The sequence below is a fragment of the Saccostrea echinata genome, unplaced genomic scaffold (assembly GCF_033153115.1).
Source record: "Saccostrea echinata isolate AGI-Se365-2 ecotype Australia unplaced genomic scaffold, CSIRO_AGI_Sech_v1 ptg000009l, whole genome shotgun sequence".
Classification (NCBI taxonomy): domain Eukaryota; kingdom Metazoa; phylum Mollusca; class Bivalvia; order Ostreida; family Ostreidae; genus Saccostrea; species Saccostrea echinata.
Genome location: NW_026889758.1, coordinates 17,984,142 through 18,009,864, shown reverse-complemented (window position 1 = coordinate 18,009,864; position 25,723 = coordinate 17,984,142). Strand labels below are relative to the sequence as shown.

General features: G+C 32.9%; 1 protein-coding gene across 1 annotated transcript; it reads right to left on the bottom strand.

Annotated features, from left to right (window-relative positions):
- Positions 1-385: 385 nt before the first annotated feature.
- Positions 386-25,508, bottom strand: LOC133181933 (DNA repair protein RAD51 homolog 1). The gene is made up of 9 exons (XM_061316582.1): positions 25,403-25,508; positions 15,894-16,031; positions 14,533-14,650; positions 10,862-10,953; positions 10,443-10,537; positions 10,072-10,185; positions 6,711-6,840; positions 3,305-3,426; positions 386-1,926 (listed from the first exon to the last, which is right to left on the bottom strand). Exons 1-9 carry the CDS (start codon positions 25,484-25,486, stop codon positions 1,803-1,805), a joined length of 1,017 nt encoding a protein of 338 aa, XP_061172566.1. The 5' UTR covers positions 25,487-25,508; the 3' UTR covers positions 386-1,802.
- Between the last annotated feature and the right edge of the window lie 215 nt (positions 25,509-25,723).

Below are 25,723 nucleotides of genomic sequence, written 5' to 3'. Positions count from 1 at the left end.
AACATGTAATCACTGTGAAATATACATTGTACAGAAATAAAAAAAATTAAAAAATTACACCAAATTTTGGATCCCTCGAGTCACTTCGGTCCTGCGGTTCTTTAAAATTTAGAAGCATTACAGCTTGTTTGCAAAATGTACAGGTGTTAACAGATTTTCCCCCATTATCTTCTGCTGTGACTCACGTACAAAGCGCATCCTCGTCAAGCCATGCAACAACCCTTACGTATACATATATGTCTATTTAATGCTGGCAAACAAGCGCTCTTTCACTATGTATGTGTTCTTGTAATCATTATAAATAATAGATTTTCTTTTGAGTGAAACAAATAGGATGCAATTTGCTTCTTTTCTGCACATAAGAAAAACACATAAAATCAGTACCAGTACATAAATGTATATTCTTACTCAATGTTTTATTCAATATGATTCAGATTTAATTAAACATTGCCATCTTCTACATATTTAGAATACAGTGAAACCTGTCTAATACAGATGCTATGTATTTCGAAATCTTACCTAATATGATGTAAACTTTAAGTCCAATTAATTAAATTGTAAATTTACTTTCAGTAAATTGTAAATTTACTTGTTTATAATGTTTTCTAATCTTGAATGTTGGCTAATCTGGCCAATTTCTTTGGAACCAGTTATGTCCAGATTAGAAGTTTCACTGTATGATAAAAATCCTGTTACCATTTAAATATCCAGAATTCACTTTTATAGAAACAACACAGTACAGACCCTATGTAAATTGTAGAAAACTTTGTTAAAACTTCACTCCAATAAAATTTCACAAGATTTTTTACATTTGAAAACAAAATTCGCATCAATACAAGTAACAGGAAACTCATGACTTGTGAATGAATTCAATATGATTGATATGCTAAAATCAAATCATGCAAAAAAATAGAATGCTTTACAGAAGTTTGAATCTCGATAGTAGAATTTATACATCATGTCTTTCCTACATGAAATATTTCATTTTTAACACTTCACAATGACCAAGAGTGTAAAGCCTGCCAACTGACACATTCCCTGAATTTCTTGCTTCAAATTCCTTTTTACACAAATTTGAATTTCCTGCTTCAAATTCAAATTTGTGTAAAAAAAATTTACTACATATAGAAATACATAAACAAATCATAGACATGGGGTTATTGGGAATAAAATGAAAATAACAGTTTATAAAGTTTACGCACGTAAATGTACATTCATACATCTCCTTCTATGGGAAATCTTTGCTTATTTTGGCCCCTTTCACCCTTGTCATAAATGGGCGTATTTTAAATGGGCTGAATTCAAAAAAAGATATTATAATCTCTTTCACACAACTGTGTTTGGGCAAATTTGTTAGCAAGAGTGAAAGGATGAAAATAACATGGGGGACAAGAACCCTGTATAAAGTATTACTGCTATCAAATAGAGTTATTGTACATGTATAAGATTTTATACATAAATCTCCAGTACATTTGCATATGCCACACACCTGCTAACATGAACATCTAGATTTAAATTGTTCCATATAATAAAGCAAAATATGACTGTTCTATTTAAGCACATATGAATTTTAAGATAAAATAACACAAAGATATAGTACAAGAATTTGAATGCATTTCATGCATTCAGATTCTAGGATAATAAAGCACCCTCTCTCACTGTGTCCTTTGTACACTTCAATCCTGAAGTAACACATTTTCTAGGAACCCAAGAATTCTGGGCTGGGTGTCCCAGCAGTGTTTTAACACTTCTGATTGGATCTGGAATCAGTAATTTATCACACATCAGTTATTTATTACACCTCAGTCCTTGGCATCCCCGATTCCGTCAGCGTTAATAGCAAACATGGCCTCGGCCTCAGGTAAACACGGAGAGTCATAAATTTTACAGATCCTTGTCTCGCCTCTCCCTTTTCTTAGATATAACCTAAAAATAACAGTGTTTGAACAAATTTATATGAAATGTATAACAAAATGGTGATATTATAGATACATGCGCATGTATATTAATTTGTGATTCTACTCAATTTTTGCTAAAATCATTTCAGGGATCTTTCCTTGTGTAAACATTAACTTTTCATTATAATAAAACAATTTTTTGCTCTTTCTTCTTGAAAAAACACTTAATGACAAGATTTATCAGTTTAGTGGGGTATTTACTTTTCCAGTATATGGGTATCTGTTAAGGAGGCTCATTACACCCACAGTTTATTTTAGATTTCATTACAGCACCACTTATTATGAGGATTTCAAATATCCAAATGGAGGTTATGATACGATAAATATTTTTAAAAGATTTTTTAATTTTTTTTTCTGATTTTGGTTAAATGTTTTATTTCAAGTTTCTGATTGATAGTATTTCAGAAATCTCAGTGTCAGGTGATGGATATCATCTTCAGATACGTAAGCAATATAATAACACTTCATAATATTCAATATTATTTTTATTAGAAAATATAATTTTCTCCCAAAAAAGAATTAATGTGATTTTCTTCTTAATCTTTGCATGAATAATTTGGAAAATCAGTTATGAATAGACAAGGAATGTATATTAATGAATAACAACTGACAAATTGAATGAAAAATGCTTTAAGGAAATGAAAATTCCAATTCAAAAAATAATTAGAATAAAAAGTCCACTTGCAAGAGTTATCTTTCCTAAATCCCCCTGACTCAAAACACTCAGAAACGGTTGAACATATCAGATTCAGAATAAGCTAAAATTTCTAGAATAAATATACATTTTTCAAAGAAATAAAGACAAGCACACAAACCAACAAGAGTACAGTACTCTGAAAGCGCAAGTCAATTATGATTTATTTCAACGAGGTTGTAGATTTCAACTCGAATTTCCTCTATACGTACATGTTGTCAATGGTAGAACTTGCTGCTTTCGCTATGACATTTTACACTACTTGGGTAGCGAAGATTTGACTGTCATTCTCTTTGGTCTCTACTTAAAAATAACCCTTCTTCGTTTGGAATTTATAATGAATCCGTTACCTTGTTCTCGTTGTTTCGCATGTACTCTATTTTTAAAGCGTTTTAAAGATTTAGATCATCAGCAAAGCGAACCTGTACAATTCGTCCCAAGGAGAAAACGGACGAAACATTGGAGGTTTATTTTTCTGTATAGTACGTCATCAAAAAGTGGTGTAATGAGCCTCCTTAAGTTACTTTTCAATAAAACTACCTTTGTAATAAATGTGTATTTTTCAGTGTATGACAGTATAAAGGCAAAATAAAAACATTCAACACCACACTAAAAGCTCATTTTGTATACTTAGTTACTATGATGTATATACCTAGTAGTTGAAGCATGTGCTATGATGTTTCCCCCAATAGGCTTTTTAGGATCAGCAGTAAACATGGCCGCTCCATCAACCTGTGCTACAACCTGGTTGGTTATCACTACAGCAACTCCAAACTGAAAGTGTAATCAAACTTTTTCTGAACTGTGTCCAGATCTTCAATTTTTAGCTTGTGTTTTAAACTACATTTGAAGTAAAAAACCAATAATTATTTGGACCTTACAATTATTAGTTTAATATTACAAAACCAATAAATATTGCATAATGTTGTGAGTGATAAATGAAGGAAGTCAAATAAGAGATACAAGAGTTGTTACTGTCACCTGAGTAAGATGAGCTTTTCCACATACAGTACTCTCTGAGACAAAAGCCTTTTAGTCAATTGTACCTTCTTTCATATTCTTTTTTTTACAATTTTTTTTGCCCAAATAATTCATTCTCATTTTCATCAACAATACTACTTTTTTTTCCAGTGACCTCAAGTTTGGTAAATTTAAATGACCTCATGCTTGATCGTACCCAAAACAGAACTTGACCTAGATATTCTTATGATAAATCTGTATAATAAATTTCATCTCAGTATGTGCATCCTCTGCAAAGAAAATGAACGGAAACTGTTGGTGGACCGACAGACAGACAGACCGACAGACAGCAGCAAAGCAATATGCCCTCCCTTTTTCGAAGGGGGCATAATAAACATTTCTCAATACCTAGTTGATTATAAAATAATTTAATTTTTAAACATAGGTAATCAGAGATTACAGAGCTCACCTCAACGAATGTTGTCTTTAAGTAAGGCAAAGTCCCACACTAAACTAATAATCTAGGAGTGTGCATCCCTAGATGCAACATTTATGCAATTTAGGTTTGATAGGGCTTGCAGTTACTTGGGAATGGACTTATCTGAAAACTTAAAACTAGACACTCATTCAGAAAATGTAAGTCAAATCCAGCATCCGAAGCAAGTTTTGAGATTCTTCGTCCCTTGATGCATCATCCATGCAAGTTTGGTTCAGATAGGCCTTATAGTTACTTGGACATGAGATCTGCTCCAAAAACTTTAATCTGGTCACTCATCCGGAAAATATAGGTCAGATCCAGCATCTGAAGCAAGTCCAGTAGTGTGAATCCTAAGATGTATCATCCATGCAAGTTTGGTCAATATAGGGTTTATAGTTACTTGGATATGACCATCTGCTTCAAAAACTTTAACCTGGTCACTCATCCGGAAAATATAGGTCAGATCCAGCATCCGAAGCAAGTCCAGTAGTGTGCATCCTTAGATGTATCATCCATGCAAGTTTAGTCAATATAGGGCTTATAGTTACTTGGAAATGAGATCTGCTCCAAAAACTTTAACCTGGTTACTCATCTGGAAAATGTAGGTCAGATCCAGCATCCAAAGCAAGTCCAGTAGTGTACATCCTTATATGTATCATCCATGCAAGTTTGGTCAATATAGGGTTTATAGTTACTTGGAAATGACATCTGCTCCAAAAACTTTAACCTGGTCACTCATCCGGAAAATATAGGTCAGATCCAGCATCCAAAGCAAGTCCAGTAGTGTGTATCCTTAAATGTATCATCCATGCAAGTTTGGTCAATATAGGGCTTTTAGTTACTTGGAAATGAGATCTGCTCCAAAAACTTTAACCTGGATACTCATCCGGAAAATTTAGGTCAGATCCAGCATCCAAAGCAAGTCCAGTAGTGTACATCCTTATATGTATCATCCATGCAAGTTTGGTCAATATAGGGTTTATAGTTACTTGGAAATGACATCTGCTCCAAAAACTTTAACCTGGTCACTCATCCGGAAAATATAGGTCAGATTCAGCATCTGAAACAAGTCCAGTAGTGTGCATCCTTAAATGTATCATCCATGCAAGTTTGGTCAATATAGGGCTTTTAGTTACTTGGAAATGAGATCTGCTCCAAAAACTTTAACCTGGTCACTCATCTGGATAATATAGGTCAGATCCAGCATCCGAAGCAAGTCAAGTAGTGTGCATCCTTAAATGTATCATCCATGCAAGTTTGGTCAATATAGGGCTTTTAGTTACTTGGAAATAAGATCTGCTCCAAAAACTTTAACCTGGTCACTCATCCGGAAAATATAGGTCAGATCCAGCATCCGAAGCAAGTCAAGTAGTGTGCATCCTTAGATGTATCATCCATGCAAGTTTGGTCAATATAGGGCTTATAGTTACTTGGAAATGAGATCTACTCCAAAAACCTTAACCTAGTCACTCATCCGGAAAATGTAGGTCAGATCCAGCATCCGAAGCAAGTTCAGTAGTGTGCATCCTTAGATGTATCATTCATGCAAGTTTGGTCAATATAGGGCTTATAGTTACTTGGAAATGAGACCTGCTCCAAAAACTTAAACCTGCTCCAAAAACTTTAACCTGCTCCAAAAACATTAACCTGGTCATTCTTTAGCTGAAATTGCAGCATTTGAAACCTTGACTGGTACAATGAAACACACTAGAAGCATCCTCCATGCATCTCTGACTAATATAGGCCATAGAAGTACTTGAAACTGCTCCAAAAACCTTAACCTGGGACGCCGACGCCGAGGGTATTACATAAGCTCCCCCAACTTCATTGAGGTGAGCTAAAAATGCTTTTTGTTTCTGTTGATGATGCAAGCTGTGTGTATGTGGTCTGATTTGAGAACAGTCCTGACTTTTGATAGCTCCAAAGGCCAAGGGTTTGTGAGGAGAGTAGCAGATCAGAAACCCTTGTCTAGCGAAATGATGGCAGTCCATAATTTCAATTCCTTGAAGTGATAACATGATAATAATAATACTTGGGAAGTAAAATATCAGTAATTAAACATGCAGTCTGAGAGTATTGCATAAGCAGTCCCCTACAAGCAGATGTATTCTGGCCCCCCTTAAAAATCAAAAAAGTTGTAATTCACTCAAAAATTAAAAAAGTGGATCAAAATACAAACTTGATCTTTAAGGTAAACTTACAAACCAAATATCAGCTCATTATCTGCAAGCATTTGGGGGTGGGGGTGGGGGTGGGGGGGGGAGGGGGGGTTGAAAACTAAGTTGGAAATCTGGTTCCTCTCAAAAATGTAAAAGGCTGCAATTCCATCAAAATGCAAACTTGATCTTTAACTTATACATTCACATACCAAAAATCAATATAGTTCAACATCTACAAGTGTTGAGAAAGAGGACCTTATTTAATGGGTAGGGGACTAAAAAAATCATGGTAGTCCTCTTATCCTCACACAAATATCACAATTTTGGTAGACATGATATTGCTCATACAATCAACTGAAAGTTTAGTCACCATTAAAACAATTCTCCTCTTTTCTGACAAGTGATAACTGATAAGCATTGAAAATACTGTTCTTTTTACAGAACATATACATCAATTTTACCTCATCTGCTAGTCTCAGAAGCATCCTAAGGAAGCGAGCCAAGTGCATCTGTCTGGCTGACAACTCTCCTCTCCCTGAGTAATCTGTTCTGTACAAAGCTGTAGCACTGTCCACTATCAACAAGGCATACCTAAAGACAAACAGGCAAATGGAAAAAAAAAAAAGCAGATCCTCTAAATATATATATATAATCAATCTTGCTGGCCACAAGGAGGTTGAATAAAGAGTTAAGACTGTGAAGAGTTGTCTCCTAAAAGAAATGATTACATCCCCCTCCCCCCACTGCACTATTTAATCATTGCCATATCAATTACTGAATAGACAAAAGTATTTACAGTATCCAATGCATAAATATTGCACTGTATGTCATTTACTGAGCTTTTCAAAGGTACACTATAATGATAAAAATCTCGATATCTTCATCATGATATTTAGTGTAACATATTTGTTTTTGTATACAATTTCTTATTTCTATAACTTTATGATTGAAAGTTTACAAAAATTTAAGCTTATTTCATCTCTGCAGGTCACATTCATTTACCTCTACATTACTTGTTGTGAGCACAAGTATCCATCAAGACATGTTAGCAAAAACAGCAGTCACAGTGGTTACAGGGATTTATCAGCCTATTTTGGGAAACGCCATTTTTGGGGAATTGGGAAAAAATTATCGGCTTTTTTATGAAATTGGGAAAAATTTTAAAATATCGCTTAAATCATGTATTCAGGTGTAATTTATTTAACATTTCAGCAGGAACTCTAATTTGGGAAACCAAACAGACAATTAAATCCTAATTGATCCAACTTCATCAAACAAGATCAATTATGAATAATAGACTAATAAAAGTAAAATTGACTTCAATGAGTATAAAGTATATACCTATACAACTTAGGGTAGTACATGTGTGTATGAGATTCCAACTTAGGTCATTATAGAATATGTTTCTGGAGATTATAAACCTCCTGCAAAAAATTGTACTAAGTACACATTTTCTCAAAGTCCTTTTTTAATTAATATGTATTAAAACATTGAAAATATATTTTTCTATCTGAAATAATGCCTACAGTCCTTACCATTCACTCGTAGATCAATTGAGTAGGTGGAAATAACTTAATAAATCTATTCAATTACACAATATCACCTTTTTCAGAAAAACAGAGGAAATTCGGATTAAAAGTTGGCGATGTTTTTACAGTGTTTTTAAACATGTGTTATGACTGTAGCTTTGCTAAATGAGTTATATAGATGAAAATTACAGACAATCTGACAATTTTACTCTTTGTTTTTTCAAAGATAACGAAGTGTTAAAGTATTGTCATCAATTGGGAAAAAATACTGCCAAATTGGGAAAAACTGAACTCATTTTCAATTGTGAATGGGGCCGAATTTCGGCCCCTGAGAAGGTACTGATAAATCCCTGGGTTATATTTCAAATGGCAGCAAGATGGTATTTATTCCATCTTCATACATATGTTTATTCAAAGTTTCATTCAAATTTAGACAATAATCTTACAATAATCTGAATTTTTAAAAATATGAAGGTTTTTGAGTTTCAGAATTATGCAAATTATCTAGTGTATGCTGTAAACCAACTTTTATTTGTGTGCAGGAAATATCTGCATGTTTTGTGACTTTTTTTTACGTACAAATACTTCTCACTGGAAATCATTTATTTAACTGTGTATATATTTTTAACGTTTCCTTAGTTGCAAATAATACTTAGTTTACAGTATGAATTTTGTTAGATGTATACAATTAGTTTTGCTAAATCACAAAATGCAGATTCATTATTGTCATAATTCACTTTTCACCAAGTGATTACATTGTATTTACTTTCATTTCTTACAAATCCCAAGGTCAGCAATACTCACAGACATTGCATCATATTAGGAATGGCAATTGAATACAGAACTGCCAATCAGTTAACCGCAAGAAGTTCAGACAATTAATCAGTTAATCATATAAAAAATTCTCGACATATTTCATCACTGTAAGCTCTACTTAGCTGCAGAACTGTAGCATCATGGTTTTACATCTTAGTCTTTGACCATAACGCTACAGACCTTGTAATGTAATTAAAGTGCAATTTACAGTGCAAGATGTTCTGCACAGAGCTGGGGATGTATTTCTCCCTTTTTCAGCATTGGTCATTCCACTACCTTTCATTCCTTATAGACATATTCTTTTACCAACCTGTATATTTATCCACCTCCTAACCCTTTATAGTCTTTTTTACAGACCAGTAAATTCACTTGTTTTGAATTTTCTGTCTTCCGACAGCCATGTTTATGGTGTTCCCATAGGGCTATTTGCAAAAGTGTAACATCACGTTAGTAACAACGTGCTAGCATGTTTTTCACAGTGCGATGGCACCTAAATCACTTGCAAAGGTGCAACAATGCGTAAGTAAAAACGCACCGGCGCACAGTGACAATGTGCTAGCTCAAAGTGACAATGCGCCAGCAGGTTGTTTACAACACGCCGTCACGCTAACGCAACTTTACACAACATGCCATTGCGCTAAAACACAACATGCCGTCATGCTAACTCAACTTTACACAATGTGTTGTGTGTTAGTGTGACAGCATGTTGTGTAAAGTTGTGTAAGTGTGGCAGCATGTTTTGCGTTAGCGTGACGATGTTGTGTGTTAGCGTGATGGCTTGTTGTGTGTTAGCGCAACGGTGTGTTGTGAACAACACAGGAATTTGTATTCAAATTTACACATATATTAATTTCTCTCGACTAACTGATTGCCATTGTTCTGACTGAGTAACTGGTTAACTAATTACAAAATTGCCATCCCTATATCTAATGCATGCACTGGACAAAAAATTGCTGTTTGCAGGTTTGTTTGTACATGTATATTTCCTAAGATAAACATGACATACTTTAATACTGTTTCTATAAGACTTCTGGGCTGCATTTAAGAATATCAGTAAAAACTTATTTTTGGAACAAAAAGAGTTTATTTCAAGCTAAAATATATATGTAAATTTTATGTTTAATTCGCTAAGATGTAGAAAACAATCTCCCTTTTTGTTAAAATCTTGTGTGCTACAAAGTGTTAATTAGAAGGTCATCTTGAATTTGGTACTTAGCATCAAATATTATGCTAGCTCTCCCTAAGTAGCAGCTAGGCTAGCTTGACATTCAAGATTGTAGCATTACGTAGAGTCGCTATGCTTTTGAAACAACCCTGCTTATTACTTAAATATTTTATTAGCTTTTTTTCCAGGGGTTCATTCAAATGATAATTTACAATAGAAATTCTTAGAAATTACAGGTAAAACTGTGAATCTTTACAAAAGTCTTCTTGGCATCATTCTCAAACATTTATCTTTAATTACAATATTTCAAACCTTGATTCTGCCATCATGGCAGCAGCTTGTATCAAGAGTTGTGATTGGTGGTCACTGTTGTAGGCCCTGGCATAAGCCACATTGTCTAGTACATCACTGCCCGAAAGGCCATACCTTCAAATTCAAAAGAGGCAAATAGCTTCAGATTTAAACAAATCTATTTAAAGTATTATGTCTAACTTACACCTTGAAAACATAGCAAGGAACATCACTTCTATAATGAAGTATAACTATATCAGTTATCACACTGTACTTTTTTCCCTTTTATTCAATAAAAAAATGTTTGTAATATATGTCATGCTATATAGAAGATATTTTACTAAAACAAATTACAATGAAAATTACTGAATAACACTGATCAAAATAAAAACCTTTCAGCTACAGCAAGCAAACGCTCTGGACGAAAAGTTCCTTCTGTATCAACATACATAGCCTTTCCCTCTCCCCCTCCCATGTCAATGGGCAGCTAAAATGTTACAAGTCTTCAGAGTGAATGTATAGAATAAAAAAAAAACAAGCTTTTATAAAATTTTATATTTATTTTTGACAAATTACACACATATTTTTTCCAATAAATTAATGCATACATTTCATAGTATTGACACCCAAACTATTCAACATTCTTATAAAAATTGAATTCTTCAGTTTCATTTCTCATTCAATATGATTCTTCAAACAAAAAAATCTAAAAAAAAAAAAAAAAAAAAAAGACTTCAAAATAATTCCAATAGTTCTTTTAACTCGGGTTAATTAAACATCTCAACTTATCCAAGAGCACATTAACACAAACCTGACAGGTTACAGCAAGAGTGTGACAAAGCTGTGTCTTCCCTGTTCTGAATTCACCAAAGATTTCTGTTATTGACCCCGTTTCTATACCCCCTACAAAACAAGCAAACCAAAAAATTATGGTTCCCTGCTTTTGGTGCCTTAGTTGCTGGGATGCAATTTATGACACATCATAACTGTCTTGATTTTGTGTCCTGTCTTTTCAGACCATCATAAAGAAAAAGATTATGGTGAAGATTTAAGTTTCTTAAAACTGCATCAAACTTCAAGATCAAGGTCATGAGGTCAAATATCATACAATGTAATATAATCAATATTGTCTTGTCGAAAGTAAAGCACATGTGAAAAAAATATGAGAGCCCTTCCTCTTCGGGAGCAAAAACTGTGGCCAAAGTTAAAACTTTTGATAAGTCAAGGTCATGAAGTTAAACATTATAGTTCTCTCTGAAAGGTATATTCTCTCATTCAAAAGTTGTCACTAATGTTAATATAATCGATAAATAGATCAAACCTCAAGGTTAAGGTTTCAACATGCTAATTCAGATAATTTGCATCCCCCACTTAAGGAAAGAAGAGGGTGGAAGCAATGGACAATTTTTGCAGATAGAGAAAGAAAAAAGGTCAACCTTGACCCTTCTTCAGCTTTTGGTCTTAAAGTCAATGGGAGTCTTTTTTAAAGATAAAGAAACTCATGACCAAAAGTTTCATTGCAAAAGCTTACAGAAAAACTAAAATTATTATCTGAACTATATATGCAATCTATATTTCTGACCTTTGACCTTTTGACCTCACAATCAATATGGTTTTTTTAAGGCCAAAGGGAGTTGCGATATAAAATTTCAGTACAAAATCTGACAGGCTTTTTAAGATATAGTTTAGAGAAAAAAAAGTATTACACAGAATGTATGAATTTAAGACCTTGACCTCTGATCTTTTGACCTCAAAATCAAACTGGGTCTTCTTTAGGACATAAGGAGTTGTGAAATTTAATTGCATTGCAAAAGCTCAAAGACTTTTTAAGATATCATCCGGGAATGAAAGTGTTCTCACAAACAGAATGTAAGAATTTATGACCTTGACTTCTGACCTTAAAATCAATTGGGGTCTTCTTTATGTTAAAGGGAGTTGTGATATTAAATTTTATTGAAGAAAGCTCAAACAAGTTATCATCTGGAAAATGATATTTGTAATGTAAGAATTTTTTACCTTGACCTTTTGACATCAAAATCAATGGGGTCTCTTTTTTTTAGGCCATAAGGAGTTGTGATATAAAATTTCATTGCAAAAGCTCAAAGACTTCTAATGACATTGCCTGGAAAAGGAAGTGTTACACACACAGAATATTTGAATTTCTGACATTCACCTTTGACCTCAAAATTGCTAGGGGTATGATATTGAATTCTATTAAAGAAAGCTCAAAGAAAAGTAAATTTATCATCTGAAAAATGTTATTTATAATGTATGATTTTTTTTTACTTCAACATTTGACCTTTTGACCTCAAAAATATACAGGGGACTTTTTGAGGCCATAAGGAGTTGTGACATAAAATTTCACTGCAAAAACTCAGAGACTTTTAAAGATATCACCCAGAAAAGAAAGTGTTATACACAAACAGAATGAATGAGGCCATAGGGAGTTGTGGTATAAAATTTCATAGCAAAAGCTCTAAGGCTTCTTGAGATATTGTCTGCAAATAAGAGCAGAAATATTATTGTGGAAATAATACTATGTCTGATTTACATGTATTTAGTTACAGTTGAACTTCAGTATCTTGAACACGGATATCTCGGATACCATGGATTTGTCGAAGTCATTTGAAGTCCCAACTGCTTATTCCTTAAGTATTTTACCCTAAATATCTCTAATCCTCGGATATCTCGAAGTTTTTTCTCGGTCCGTTCAAGTTCGAGATAACGAGGTTTGATTGTATTTGAAAAATTTATATTTACATTTGCAAATGTCTTTCCTTATATGACAATACGAATTAAATTGACATTCAATTTTCAATGACATGCAGTTGGTCATGTGATCAGACCCTCTTGCGTATAGAAGGCAAACTGCGCGAGCCATTTGGAAAGTTCCGACTGTGACGTCAAAACGTTGTAGGTACGTTATGCTGCATTTTCATAACAAAGTCTAAATAGAGCGTATTTTTCTTTGTAACACAAATAAAAGTATAAAATATAAATATAAGAAATACAAGATGTGTTTGTGAAACACTGATGCCCCCGTATGGCAGCTTATGGCGAAGGTTAAAGTTTCTCAAATGCAAGTCAAAATCCAGGCCAAAAGATAAAAAATGTTAAATTTGAAAGCCCTAGCTGCAACTGTTCAAAAGTTATGGCGAAGGTTAAAGGTTTTTAAAAGTAAGTAAAACATCAAGGTCAAGGTCAGTTGTTGGTATCTAAAGGAAGGTTCTTGTCACAAGGATTACATATGGTTAGTATGAAAGCCCTAGCTGCAACCATTCAAAAGTTATGGCCAAGGTTAAAGTTTTTTGAAAGTAGGTCAATCTCCTATGTCAAGGTCAAAGGGTCAAAGTGGTTGGTATCCAAAGGAAGGTCTTGTCACAAGGATTACATATGTGAAGTATGAAAGCCCTAGCACCAATCATTCAAAAATTATGGCCAAGGTTAAAGTTTTTCAAAAGTAGGTCAAACTCCTATGTCAAGGTCAATCAAAGTGGTTGGTATTCAAAGGAAGGTGATGTCACAAGGATTACATATGTGAAGTATGAAAGCCCTAGCATCAACCATTCAAAAGTTATGGCCAAGGTTAAAGTTTCTCAAAAGTAGGTCAAACTCCTAGGTCAAGGTCAAAAGGTCAAAGTGGTTGGTATCCAAAGGAAGGTATTGTCAAAAGGATTACATATGTAAAGTATGAAAGCCCTAGCTCTAACCGTTCAAAAGTTATGGCCAAGGTTAATGTTTTTCGAAAGTAGGTCAAACTCCTTGGTCAAGGTCAAAGGGTCAAAGAGATTGATATCCAGAGGAAGGTCTTGTCACAAGGAATACACATGTGAAGTTTGAAACCCCAAGCACCAACTGTTCAAAAGTTATGGCCAAGGTTAAAGTTTTTCAAAGTAGGTCAAACTCGAAGGTCAAGGTCAAAGTTGTTGGTATCCAAAGGAAGGCCTTGTCACAAAGAATACACATGTGAAGTTTGAAACCCCAAGCACCAACTGTTCAGAAGTTAGGCCAAGGTTAAAGTCTCATAAAATTTTGCAAAAGTGGGTCAAACTCCAAGGTCAAGGTCAAAAGGTCAAATATGATGGTACCCAAAGAAAGGTCTTGTCACAAGGAATACACATGTGAAAGATGAAAGTCATGGTTCCAACCAATCAAGAGTTATGGGCAAGGTTAAAGTTGACAACAGACAGACAAACAGACAGACAGGACAAAAACAATATACCCCCAGGATCTTTCGATCCGGGGGCATAAAAATATCAATTTTTAGAGTTTCATTGGGATATGACATGAAGTTGGTATGTGATCAAATCTACTATAACGCCATTCGGGCATTATAGGATTCATGTCATATCCCAATGAAACTCTAAAAATGATATCTTATTTCTTAAGTAACTGAGGATGCTGGATCTGACGTACATTTGATCCAATTTTCTTTTTCAACATGTAAGTATGGCCATGTTTTTTTATGCTCAATTTACAAACCTTGAAGTAGTTTATCAAGTTCCTTTGATCCTGTTGTAACTTGAATGATTTCTGATCGCTTTTGGTGGAACTCTGTGGCTGTGGTGAAACCCATAGGTACCAGTTTAGCAGCTTCTGCCTGAAAAAAAAAGAGGATAGATAAAAATAAGACTTCCAATGCTTTCATAGAACTACAACAGTCAGGGGTGAGACTGAAATCCGTCATTTCTGAAAAATGATGGATAATTGTCATATTTACTAACTACGTATTTTCGTCATTTTTGTCAATATGACTTACTATCGTCATATTTTCTTTTTCAACTTAATTCTTCTATCCTGGTTACATAAAAGAGAAATTTGAATTCACCGCTGAGAGAAGAGTGTTTACGCAAGTTTCATTTCATCCTGGTCACTAATTACTGCCGACCACGTGCGTTAGAACATCAACATGGAAGGTGAAAGTTATTATTTAGTGGTAAAATGTCGTATTTTGGTAGAACTAATTCGCCATTTTTACATGGCTTTTAGCCCTATAAAAACATACAGTACACCGTCTGGAAGAATACGTACTTGTAGAGAAAAGTCTCGACAAAAAGTTAAAGCCATAAAAAAGTAGTACGCCCCATAAAACCAGCAAGATATTTCAGTGCGCCCAGACCCTCCATTTTGAAAAAAGACGGAATATCGTCATTTTCGTCTTCTTTCCTATTTAAAGCAAATAAATTGACAAATAACTCTTCCACTTTTATTTTTGCTTGGGAAATTTGTACTGTCAACATAACCAGTATTGTAGTCAACTGTATTAGAGAAATGAAGTTTGTTTACAATGTTTTTTGTCCTTTTTTTGGTTGGTGGATCTAACATTTTTCAAAGAGAGGTAACTTGGTATTCTAAAAACACTCTAAATTTTTATGACTGTTTTTCGTCATTTTCTTAAAAATGACGAGTTTAAGTCATAATAAAAATTTTATTTTATGACGAAAAATCGTCATTTTAAAAATGACGGATTTCAGTCTCACCCCTGACTATACAATGTAATAGTTCTAAATCATTATGATAGAATTAAAGTGCAGGACATTTATTCAGGGGCATCGTTCAAGAAAGTTCCAAGTACTTTTATAAGTCATGACATTTGAATACTGTAAGTGAATGGGAGCAAAAGCAAAAGGAGATACAGTCAAACCTAGTTATCTCTAACTCGATGGGACCAAGAAAAAACTTCAAGATATCTGAGAATCCGAGATACCGAGGGTAAAAATACTTAGAGAATAAGTGGTTGGGACTTCCAACTCACTTCGACACATCCATGGTATTTGAGATATAAGTGTTCAAGATACCGAAGTTCAACTGTATATACCATTCTTTTCACATTTCTCTCTTACCAAAATTTTATCAGCTTTTGCTTCACTTATGCCTTTGATTGCAAGTAAATTTTTCTTTGGTGCATATGCAACTGCCTCCACAGTGAAGTATCCAGCCTCTTCCATTTTCTTCACATCAGCAGCACTAATACCATTAGCCTGCAGTTTGAAAATTTAACATTTTATTATTAAAGACAAGTTTGCTCTAAACTCGGTTTGCTCTAAACTTGGATCCCAAGTATAAAGATTTTAAAGAACACAAACTGATATAAACTAAGATGTGTTTGTGAAACACTTATGCTTCTGCATATGGCAGTTCTTATATGGGCAAGATTAAAGTTTTTCAAAAGTATTTTAAATTTTAAGGCCATGAGGTCAAAAAGTGTTGGTACCCACATATATTATACATGTGAAATATATTATGCATTTCTTTAAGGTGTTTCTTTTAGCATTACGTCAGATTCTGAGCTACTCTTTGTTCTATTCCATCATTTTTGTTCATTGGTTATCTTCCTGGCTGCTGATTAGTTGAAAATGGCCAAGGTTGAGGTTTTTTTTTAAAAAGGTAGGTCAAACTCAATTGCCCTGAGGTCAAAAATGCTGACACTCAAAGAAAAGTCTTGTCACAAAGAAGATACATGAGGAATATAAGGCGTAATAAAAAAATATGTTTGTTTACGGTTACCGACCGACCCTATATTTTATTGCTGACCCAAATTTTTTTTGTCGTAAAAATCCAGAATTCACTCGCCGGTCACTTTAACTTTTACATGCATCTTAATAGGTCAATAAAATTGAAATAGAAATCGAAAGTACTAGAATCAAAATGGCATGTTTAATTATCTACATCAACGTGTTTGTGTCTATCGCCCATATGGCAAGCCCAAAAACTAAAGTAAAGCACCACACAATGGTAAAACTGTTTTGTATTTCAACCAATTCATGTAAATTTGTGTATAAAAAAATTCAATAAAAAAAAAAACCTACCTACCGACCCTCTTTTATTTCAGCATGTAACCGCAGGGTTGTGACTCACAAATGCGAGTAAATTTTGCTGTGGGCGATTAGATATTAACATCCATTCTCTGTAAGGACCAAAATTTTACTGTAGGGCTGTGGCACACACCATGAGCGATTTTCATGAAACTTTCTCAGGTGATTAATGCCCATACATTATGACATAATCAACATTCAAAATTAAGGTTACTACCTTGGTTGCCATGGTAACGGACTAATATAAATTTTTGCCCCATTTACTCTCAATTCAAGCATAAAAATGCTATATACTTGATTTCATGTGGTTTAATCATCTTTATTATTTTGTGATAATTCATACATTATATGAATAGAACAAATGAAGCACTTTATAACACAATAAAAAAAGATTCTACAAGTCACTGGAAATTCTTCAACTGATGGCTCAAAGATGACCAAATTCTTACATTTTGAAAATGGTGGTTTTTACTCTATATTTCAATAAGTCTTTCAAGAAATGCAGGCAATTCATGAAAAAATCACCTGAAATTTTAGAAACACCATAATAATATTTGTTAATTTTTATGAAAAATAGAGTGGGGATTTTTTTCGTTTTTGGTATTTTCAACGTCGAAATTTGGCATTTTGCCAAATAATATTTTGTTCAAAATGTTACTAGACACTGGTTGTTTTACAAAATTTCTTTTCCAAACATTTTTCTCACGAATAGATAAGACAAACGGAATGATTAGTAAATATTATTAAAGATAATAAATAAGATAAAACAAAATTAAATGAATTATTATTGTTTCTCTATGATCCTTTACAAAGGGCAGATAACTCAAAATCTAAAGAAAATTAGCTATTCAACTTTTCACTGGAACTTACTTCAGTAAACAACATTTTCAAATACTAGATAAAAAATGGAAAAAGATAATGGATAAAAACTCTAATGATACTTTTCAACCAAAAAATAATAAATAAATAATAAATTATTACTCTCTCGTGCATAGGTAGGTAGATATTAATTTAGCAGGTTTGAAATTTGATAAGCTGATGTTAATTTCCTCCATTTAAATATTGCATGTTCCCAGATGCAAATCTTTAGATATCAATTTTATTTGGTTAAAGAAATTTAGAATTATTTAGACTGACCATAAATTAACACCCCATTAAAAATAAAACATTAATGTATAGTCTTACAATCAGAAAACATACACATATTCATGTGTATATGTATAATTTTATTGTTACTTTTAAAAAGTTTTATTTTTTTCAAATTATTAATCAAGCAAGAATCTACATCTAAACATTATCCAAAATGTGTATTTAGAGATAAACAAAATGTACAAAATAGCTGCTATGTAGCAATTTTGTAGACAATTAATAGAAACAGCTAGGCTTGATGTTTCCATGATTTCTCTTTACACCAGAGGTTGACCATTATATGGTGTTGTGTCTGACCAGTCAAGAAGAATTTTAAATGGGTTTGAAAAGTGATATTTGAAGTAATCATCTTCATCTTTTCCCCTGGAATAAAAAACATACATGTATACTTTAATTAAAAAAGCAATTGTTTAATATTACTACATTTTTCATGTGATAACAAATACAAGTATATAAGCATATCTATTTTTATTAAAACGTATATAATACTAAGTTAGTAGTTAGTATTTACACCTTGAAATAAATTGCATCAAAAATCCTGTATGTGTACTTGAAAAAGCAGGCTTCCTATCATAGGTGCTTGGGGATGGGACCCCCCCCCCCTCCCCTGTGTTCCATACCCCAAGGGTTCTCCCTGACTTTTTTTATATAAAATATTTTTCTGTGACACATTCACAAAGTATTACAATTGAAAAATCCAAAATATAACCTAAAAACTAACCTTTTATAAAAATTCATACTCTCGGATACTAAAAGAGAACTTTTAGTATCAGAAAGTATGAATTTTTATAAAAGGTTAGTTTTAGATTATATTTTGGATTTTTCAATTGTAATACTTTGTGAATGTGTCAAAGAAATATATTTTATTTGAAAAAAGTCAGGGAGAACCCTTGGGGTATGGAACATGGGGGAGGGGGTCCCATCCCCAAGCACCTGTTCTTCAAAATTTATCGCCTTTAACGCAGACAACAATTTGCTAATTAATGAATACGCAATAAATATAATACATGGCGCAGACGTTTGTAGCGCTAATTCATGATTATGCCAACCACTCCATACCCAGTGATTGCGCTAAATTTTGAATACGCCAATTTATGTACATATACAGTATTTTCAGTGTAGCCAATTGCAAGATAAAAGTAACTGAAACAATTTACCATCACCTACTCCAAAAGCTGTCCCCATGTTCTAACAGAATCTTCTCCAAAAGAATATTGTTCAGTTAAGTTACAGTCCGATGGTCAGTTCTCACGGTCATTTGCAAGGTTTCTGTCTCCATTAGTCAATTTTTTAACTGCCTCCTGCTTCTGGTATATAGACTTTGTGTTGAAATAAAGATGATAAAAACACAAGAATAAACGTTCTCTTTAATCAGTTATTTCCCAAGCATTTGCAACTATATCGATCATTACTGAATATGGGATATTTCTATTTGTAGTTAATTTATACATGTAGGCCTATGCAATTTTCTTGTATAAATCATATGCATAAGGGATATTCATACAAGTCATCAACACTATTTCATATATATATTGCATATTAAATAAATTTTATACATATTCAGTGTATGAACTTGTACTCACAAGGGAAACTTTCCTAAACAAGTTTTGAATGAATATTTGTAAATTATACCCACCATAAATTTGCTTGTGAATTAAGATTATCTTAAAAAAGTTTAATAAAACATACATCATGCGAAAAAAGAAAATTGAATTAATTAAATTATAGTGTACTTACAGTTGCTCATATATCCTTCATCGATGTACTATTTGAGTGCAACCTTTCATAAGTGATGTTCCTGTGTCACAGTCCTAAAATGTAACAATACATAGAAGTATAATCAACAACCAATTTGTATTTCTTTTCATAATTGCTACACCCCAGAATCTGTCAAAATCATGACTTTTATAAAGGATTTGATAAATTCATTGTGGTAGTTGGCATTAAAAAATGAAAATTCCATATCCAGACAATTGTAATATTAAAAAAAAAATCACCTGCTTTTTACTGAAAATTATTTCTCTATGTATCTTTTCATCTTCTTTTTTTCTTTTCGAGGCACCAGTACATTTAAAATATGTTTAAAATATTTTTTTTCAAATTAAAGAAATTCATTCTTATTGTCAATCATGAATACATACATTTACATGGGTATATTATATTTATATCTTATTAGTGTGTATTTATAGCTGCAGTTAAATATGTTTTGTTCTTTTACAGTGAATATGAATTATATGACTTCTTTTTAGGTTAAATTTTTTTTTATGTGTTTCAGTTAAGTCAACCATCTCTAATTTTTACCCACCACCTACCACTACTACTTTTTTGGCCAAATCAGATTTTAAACTGTACCACTGTCGGATTTAGAGGGGGGCCCAGCATAACCCACCCCCTTTCTTGTCCAAAATATATCATCAGATTTAATAAATCAAAGTTTTGGTGTGGCCTTGAGCCCCTACCCCAACACCAAACTGGTCCCTCTCCCTTTTCAAGATTCCTGGATCCGCCACTATGTACAACGTTACCAAAAATATATATGTTTTTTATATTGCCTTGTGTATATTTTTGATTAATGCTAAAGTAAGTTGCTTTCTAAAGCAAGCAAAAATTCCTATAATGCAAATATATTAATAAGATATATATCTGGAATGTCCTGCTAACATGGTGATCTTTGAATATAGACCAATTAAGTCTATTATATAAAAAAAAATATTTAATTTAAAAATTATGTCAATTTAATTGAAAAAGCTTCTTACATGTAGTTTTTATACAAAATGAATATTTGAAAAAATTCAAATTTATACCTGTGCCTAGGGTTGTTCTAACCATTCCACTGACTGTCGTATCTTCTGCTTGTTGTTTTCCTCCAATTGCATCTTGCATTTTTCTCATGAGTTTTAGAGTACATGGGATCCCACATGATGGGAATGCAAGTCAGACTTCATAAAATTTCAATATTTCGCAAAGTGAATTTGACTTTAAAAAATCTATTATTAATAAAGACCTGTACATCATTATCAAGTTGAATGCTGAGAAAGCAGTGTCTCCTTAATTCATTTGATGACTTACTTTGTCATTCACACCTGAATTCCATTTTAACAAGAAAAGATATGGGTTACCCCATATCCAAGATATTCGACTTTTAATTTATTCGCATTTTCATTGTGCTCAGATGATTTCTAATAAAAAACAAGTATTTACATGTACTGACAAAACGTCAGAGATACTCAAGCTGTAGAAGTCAACTATAAAAGTGCCATAAATATCCTAAAATGACATATTATTTAGGCTACTGAGTTTCAACATCTTTTGTTGAATAAAATATGCATGTACTAGGAAACAACCTGTATGTACATATATATATATATATATATATATATATATATATATATATATATATATCGTTACATGCTTGTAGTGACTTTATCACAAAGTTGCACATGCATAAAAAATAGGTTTAATTTCACATAGAAGATAGACTAAATATAATTAATCGTATAATTTTAAAAATGTATTTAACACCTCACTCATAATCCAAATAGCATGTTACAGGCATAGCAACGTTTTCAAAGTGAAAGGGGGGGGGGCTCCGAAAAAATCCCGCGTACTATGGGCCTGTGCTACACGCATCTAACTTTCCAATGATAGAATCTTCTGTGAAAAAAATTCAAGCCGTTATGGATTATCAAAGATAGCCCAATTTTTTTTTTAAATAGCAAAACTATAGATCTATCAAGGATAGATTTTAATTTATATTTTAATTTTGTGCTATTAAAGTACTATCACTCAAAGTATAGGCAGATGTTAAAGATGGGTCAACCTGTCACCTTTTAGAGTAATCAATGAACTCGTCCAGAGATGCATTGACGGTGTCACGGCCGTTGTTTAAACGCAAAGGAAATCGCGAGATTGGTTGCGGCTGTGGAGCAATACTGAATAGTCCTTCGTCATAGAATAGAATCCGACATTTAACACTTAATATAGATTTTGAAGATACAGACGTTTTGAAAACTTCATTTTGTTTCAAGAAATGTTTTTATTTACAAAAATAGTATATTTTCTTGATTAAAAACTGAGTAAATCGATGACCTACCATCGTTTTAGATAACTCAGTCCCTCTAGCCCAGTCTAAGGCTTGAGTAAAAAACCTGCATTTGTTATGAAACTGGTGTATAGTTCTAAATTTCTTCATGTCCGTAGCAAATACTGATACCCAGTCTACATGATTTAAGCGTCACTAGCGAACGGTGCACACACCTGTGCTTGCAAGATCAAATAGCCTAGGTCTACACACGTTCGAAGATCCTTTCCGACGAGCTTGGAAAATCACGTTGCTTTGCCGAGAAGTTGCGATTGCAGGTGTTTAACAATAATAACCATTCCGTTGCTTAAAAAAGAGGGGAAAAAACAAACAAACAGTTAATGATTAATATTCTAACTCAAGAGAAAATACACGGCAATTAACGAACAATAATCATGACAGTAATATAATTGGTGAAAAGATTTATCATTATCAATCGAAGTATGACCTATATATTTCGTGAAAAAGACTGAGGAGGCAGCGAGCGTAGGAATACGAAAACTTTTTCTTTGCTTTTCTGGGGAAAAAGTGATTTTCTTAAAATCTTTTCACGATAATTTTGTTTTCTTTAACGTATTAGATATTCATCATTATTCTTAAAATTTGTTGTAATGTTGTATCTGCTGATCATGAATGGAACTATTTTCTTTGGAGCAATTGTGTGAAGAGTACCTGACTTTAGTAATATATCTTGAATAGATAATATGCACTGATCGAATATATTAAAAAGTTGAAAAACACATCATTTTTCTGTTATTGTTTCATGTTTATTTTTCTGGCGTCTGTTTTTGCCACATGTTGTTATAAACTTGTTTAGACTTCAATACAGGAGAGTCAACAAAGGGAAATAACACCAGTTTAATTTTTTTGTCTTCAGTGCAAAAGAGTCAGCAAAGGGAAATAACTCTAGGTTAATTTTTAGGAAAATTTATAATTTGAGGGGATTGGAATATGACTTTTAACTGATTTCCCCACCTCAAATCTTTTTGCATCTTTTAGATCTAAGCTCGATCTTACTAAAAAGATCTTTTTTCTAAGTTTTAATTGCCTGCAAAAATTAATATGCATATCAAGAAATAGGCACCTTTGTATTCATTTTTATGACAAATTCATGTAAATTGATCTGTATCATATTAAAAACCTTGGGTTAAATTGAATAAAATTTAGATGCACAGAAACTTTAATTACTTAGCTATAAAATGAAACCCATATTATGTTGATAACTTTCCTACATTAAGGAAGCACGGAATTATTTTACATGGTGATGACAATCAGGTCAGTTTTGCCATAACAAAATATTTCAAAGTCGTTGCTATGGAAACCAAGGAGGTACTGTCCAAAATTTACCCACCAATAGTCTTTATATAGGGCACTCTCTAGTATTATAGTGATAAAATAAAATTCCATGATAGTGCGTGGCCAAGCATTTTTGGTCCTTACAGAGAATTGATGTTAAAAATCTGGTCGCCCATATGGCGAACGATTTTTTTCTGGAACATAATCACATTTCACTTTTATATTTTATGTATTTTTAGTTTTCAAGAAAATGTTCTACTAACCTAGATTATTTGTGATGCGTAAAAGCATATTATTCAAACATATACGTGACTGAGATCAAACATGGCGATTTATCGAAGCGGTGAAATCTCCGTTAAATCTAATGATACGAGAGCAAATGTTTGAGATTGTTCTAATAGAAATCATGTAACAATCGGCTATAGTTGTCACACACTCCATCCGAGTAGTTATTCACAGATAGAATTTGAATTACCATGTCAAATGCACACAATAAAAGACAGGGATCAAACTTCATCACAGGTTGCATGTAATTTCTTATTAAATATGCCCCCTTCTTAAACCATAGACGCTTCAGTTGTATAAGGTTAAACACTACAAAATGTAATGACATATTATCGGATCGAAGTTTTTAGAAAAGAGAAAACATGATAAAACTTCATTTACTGCGAACATATCCAAACTACGAATAAAAAAATCAATTAGAAAAATTTGGGATTGTTCTTGTTGTTACTTTTAATTGACATATAATGTGGGCTAGTGAATCACATTGTGGGCCTGTAAAATTTGAAAAGTTAGGAGCACACATGGCCCCTAAGGTTTCAAAAGTTAACCACAACCCTGAACCGTAAACAAACATGTTTTTTTATAACGCCTAAAAGCCCTCCAATCAACAGTTCCGAAGTTATGGCCATGGTTTAAGTTTTTTCAGATGGACAGACCAAAAACCATATGCCCCAAATGTCAAGGGCATTACAGGGTCATAAAAAAAGAAACTATCAAGTTCAGGGTTCTCCATCATTTCAAATTTAACTGTGGCGCAAGACTTACGCGAAGTGCTAATATTCGCGGTCATTCGCGAATGATTCCGCGAAGGAACCACGAAATAAATTGAAAAACACACAACCCAAATGAATCAATAGTTTAATACACAAATGTCATTTATTATTTGGCAATTTGATTTATACATTTATTAATAAAAGCAATTAATCGATATCGATTAAACATAGTGTAAAACAAAAATAAGGATGTTTCTATAATATATGCATACTGTGAAAAAGACCCCCAAACATAAAACCCTATTTTAAAAAAAAATTGTTTACAAAAGGTAAATTATAGAATGTTCATTAAAGGACAGAGGAAATTCTGGTAAGTCACACATTACGCTAACATCTATATATATTTGCAATTATCGGTCTGAAGACTGAAATATCTTCAAACTTGGGAATTAAAAAAAATACTTAAGTAGTTTAGTCATAAAATAATATTTTGGTGAATCTATCGTTAATTTTTCAACATTACAAAAATACATGCAATTTTAGAGACATGGTTTTCTGTAGAACTATTAAAGCATGAATTAATTAATATTAAAAATTTCATTTGCAATTATGTGAGGTGTGAAAAATATGGCTTGTCTCTTTTCATTCAAATGTCCAGCGAGGACTAGAAGATAATTGCTTGTGCAAGCCAAACAATGGGCCCTAATTAGAGTAAATTAACGTTTTAACATTAGAAACTGAAAAATGTTACATAATTTGGAGGTTCATTTGGTTTTTAAATTTATATATTTATCTTACTGACAACGACGATCTTACTATGGCGCTAATATTTTAACTGTGGCGGAACTATGGCGCTGATTTTTTAACTGTGGCGCTAAGGAATTTAACTGTGGCGGGGCCGCCACGTTAAACGGCCCATGGAGAACCCTGCAAGTTTATCCAGAATAGGAATCAATCATCCAATTTAAAGCAGGTGTATTCTACAGAGTTCTGCAACAAATTTATTAACCAACCTCCAAGCGATTCAGTGGCATAGGACCAAACGTTTCATCCTCCACTTCAACAGCTTCTTGTTGTTGTCTTGCTTGCATTGCCATCTCTGATCGGTATTATGAACAACTATAAGTAAAGAATACTTAAAAAAACTTAAAATACAGTAATAATGCAGTTACATTATTAATCTCAACATTATGTTTTTATGTAACATTTGACATATAATTTCCTGATAAAGTTCTACTGCATTTATCATACCATAACACAGATGAAGAGGTATATAGGTTAAGTAATGATAGGATTTTAACGTCACAAACATTAAGGTCATATAAATGAAACAT

What these genes read in the sequence shown, in the direction of transcription:
- LOC133181933 (XM_061316582.1), bottom strand. Translation starts at nt 25,486, where the DNA reads ATGGCAATGCAAGCAAGACAACAACAAGAAGCTGTTGAAGTGGAGGAT. An exon ending in CAAAAGCTGATAAAATTTTG is followed by an intron (nt 14,651 to 15,893) that starts GTAAGAGAGAAA and finishes TTTTTTTTTCAG; the next exon opens with GCAGAAGCTGCTAAACTGGT. An exon ending in TTCTGAGACTAGCAGATGAG is followed by an intron (nt 3,427 to 6,710) that starts GTAAAATTGATG and finishes TTACACTTTCAG; the next exon opens with TTTGGAGTTGCTGTAGTGAT.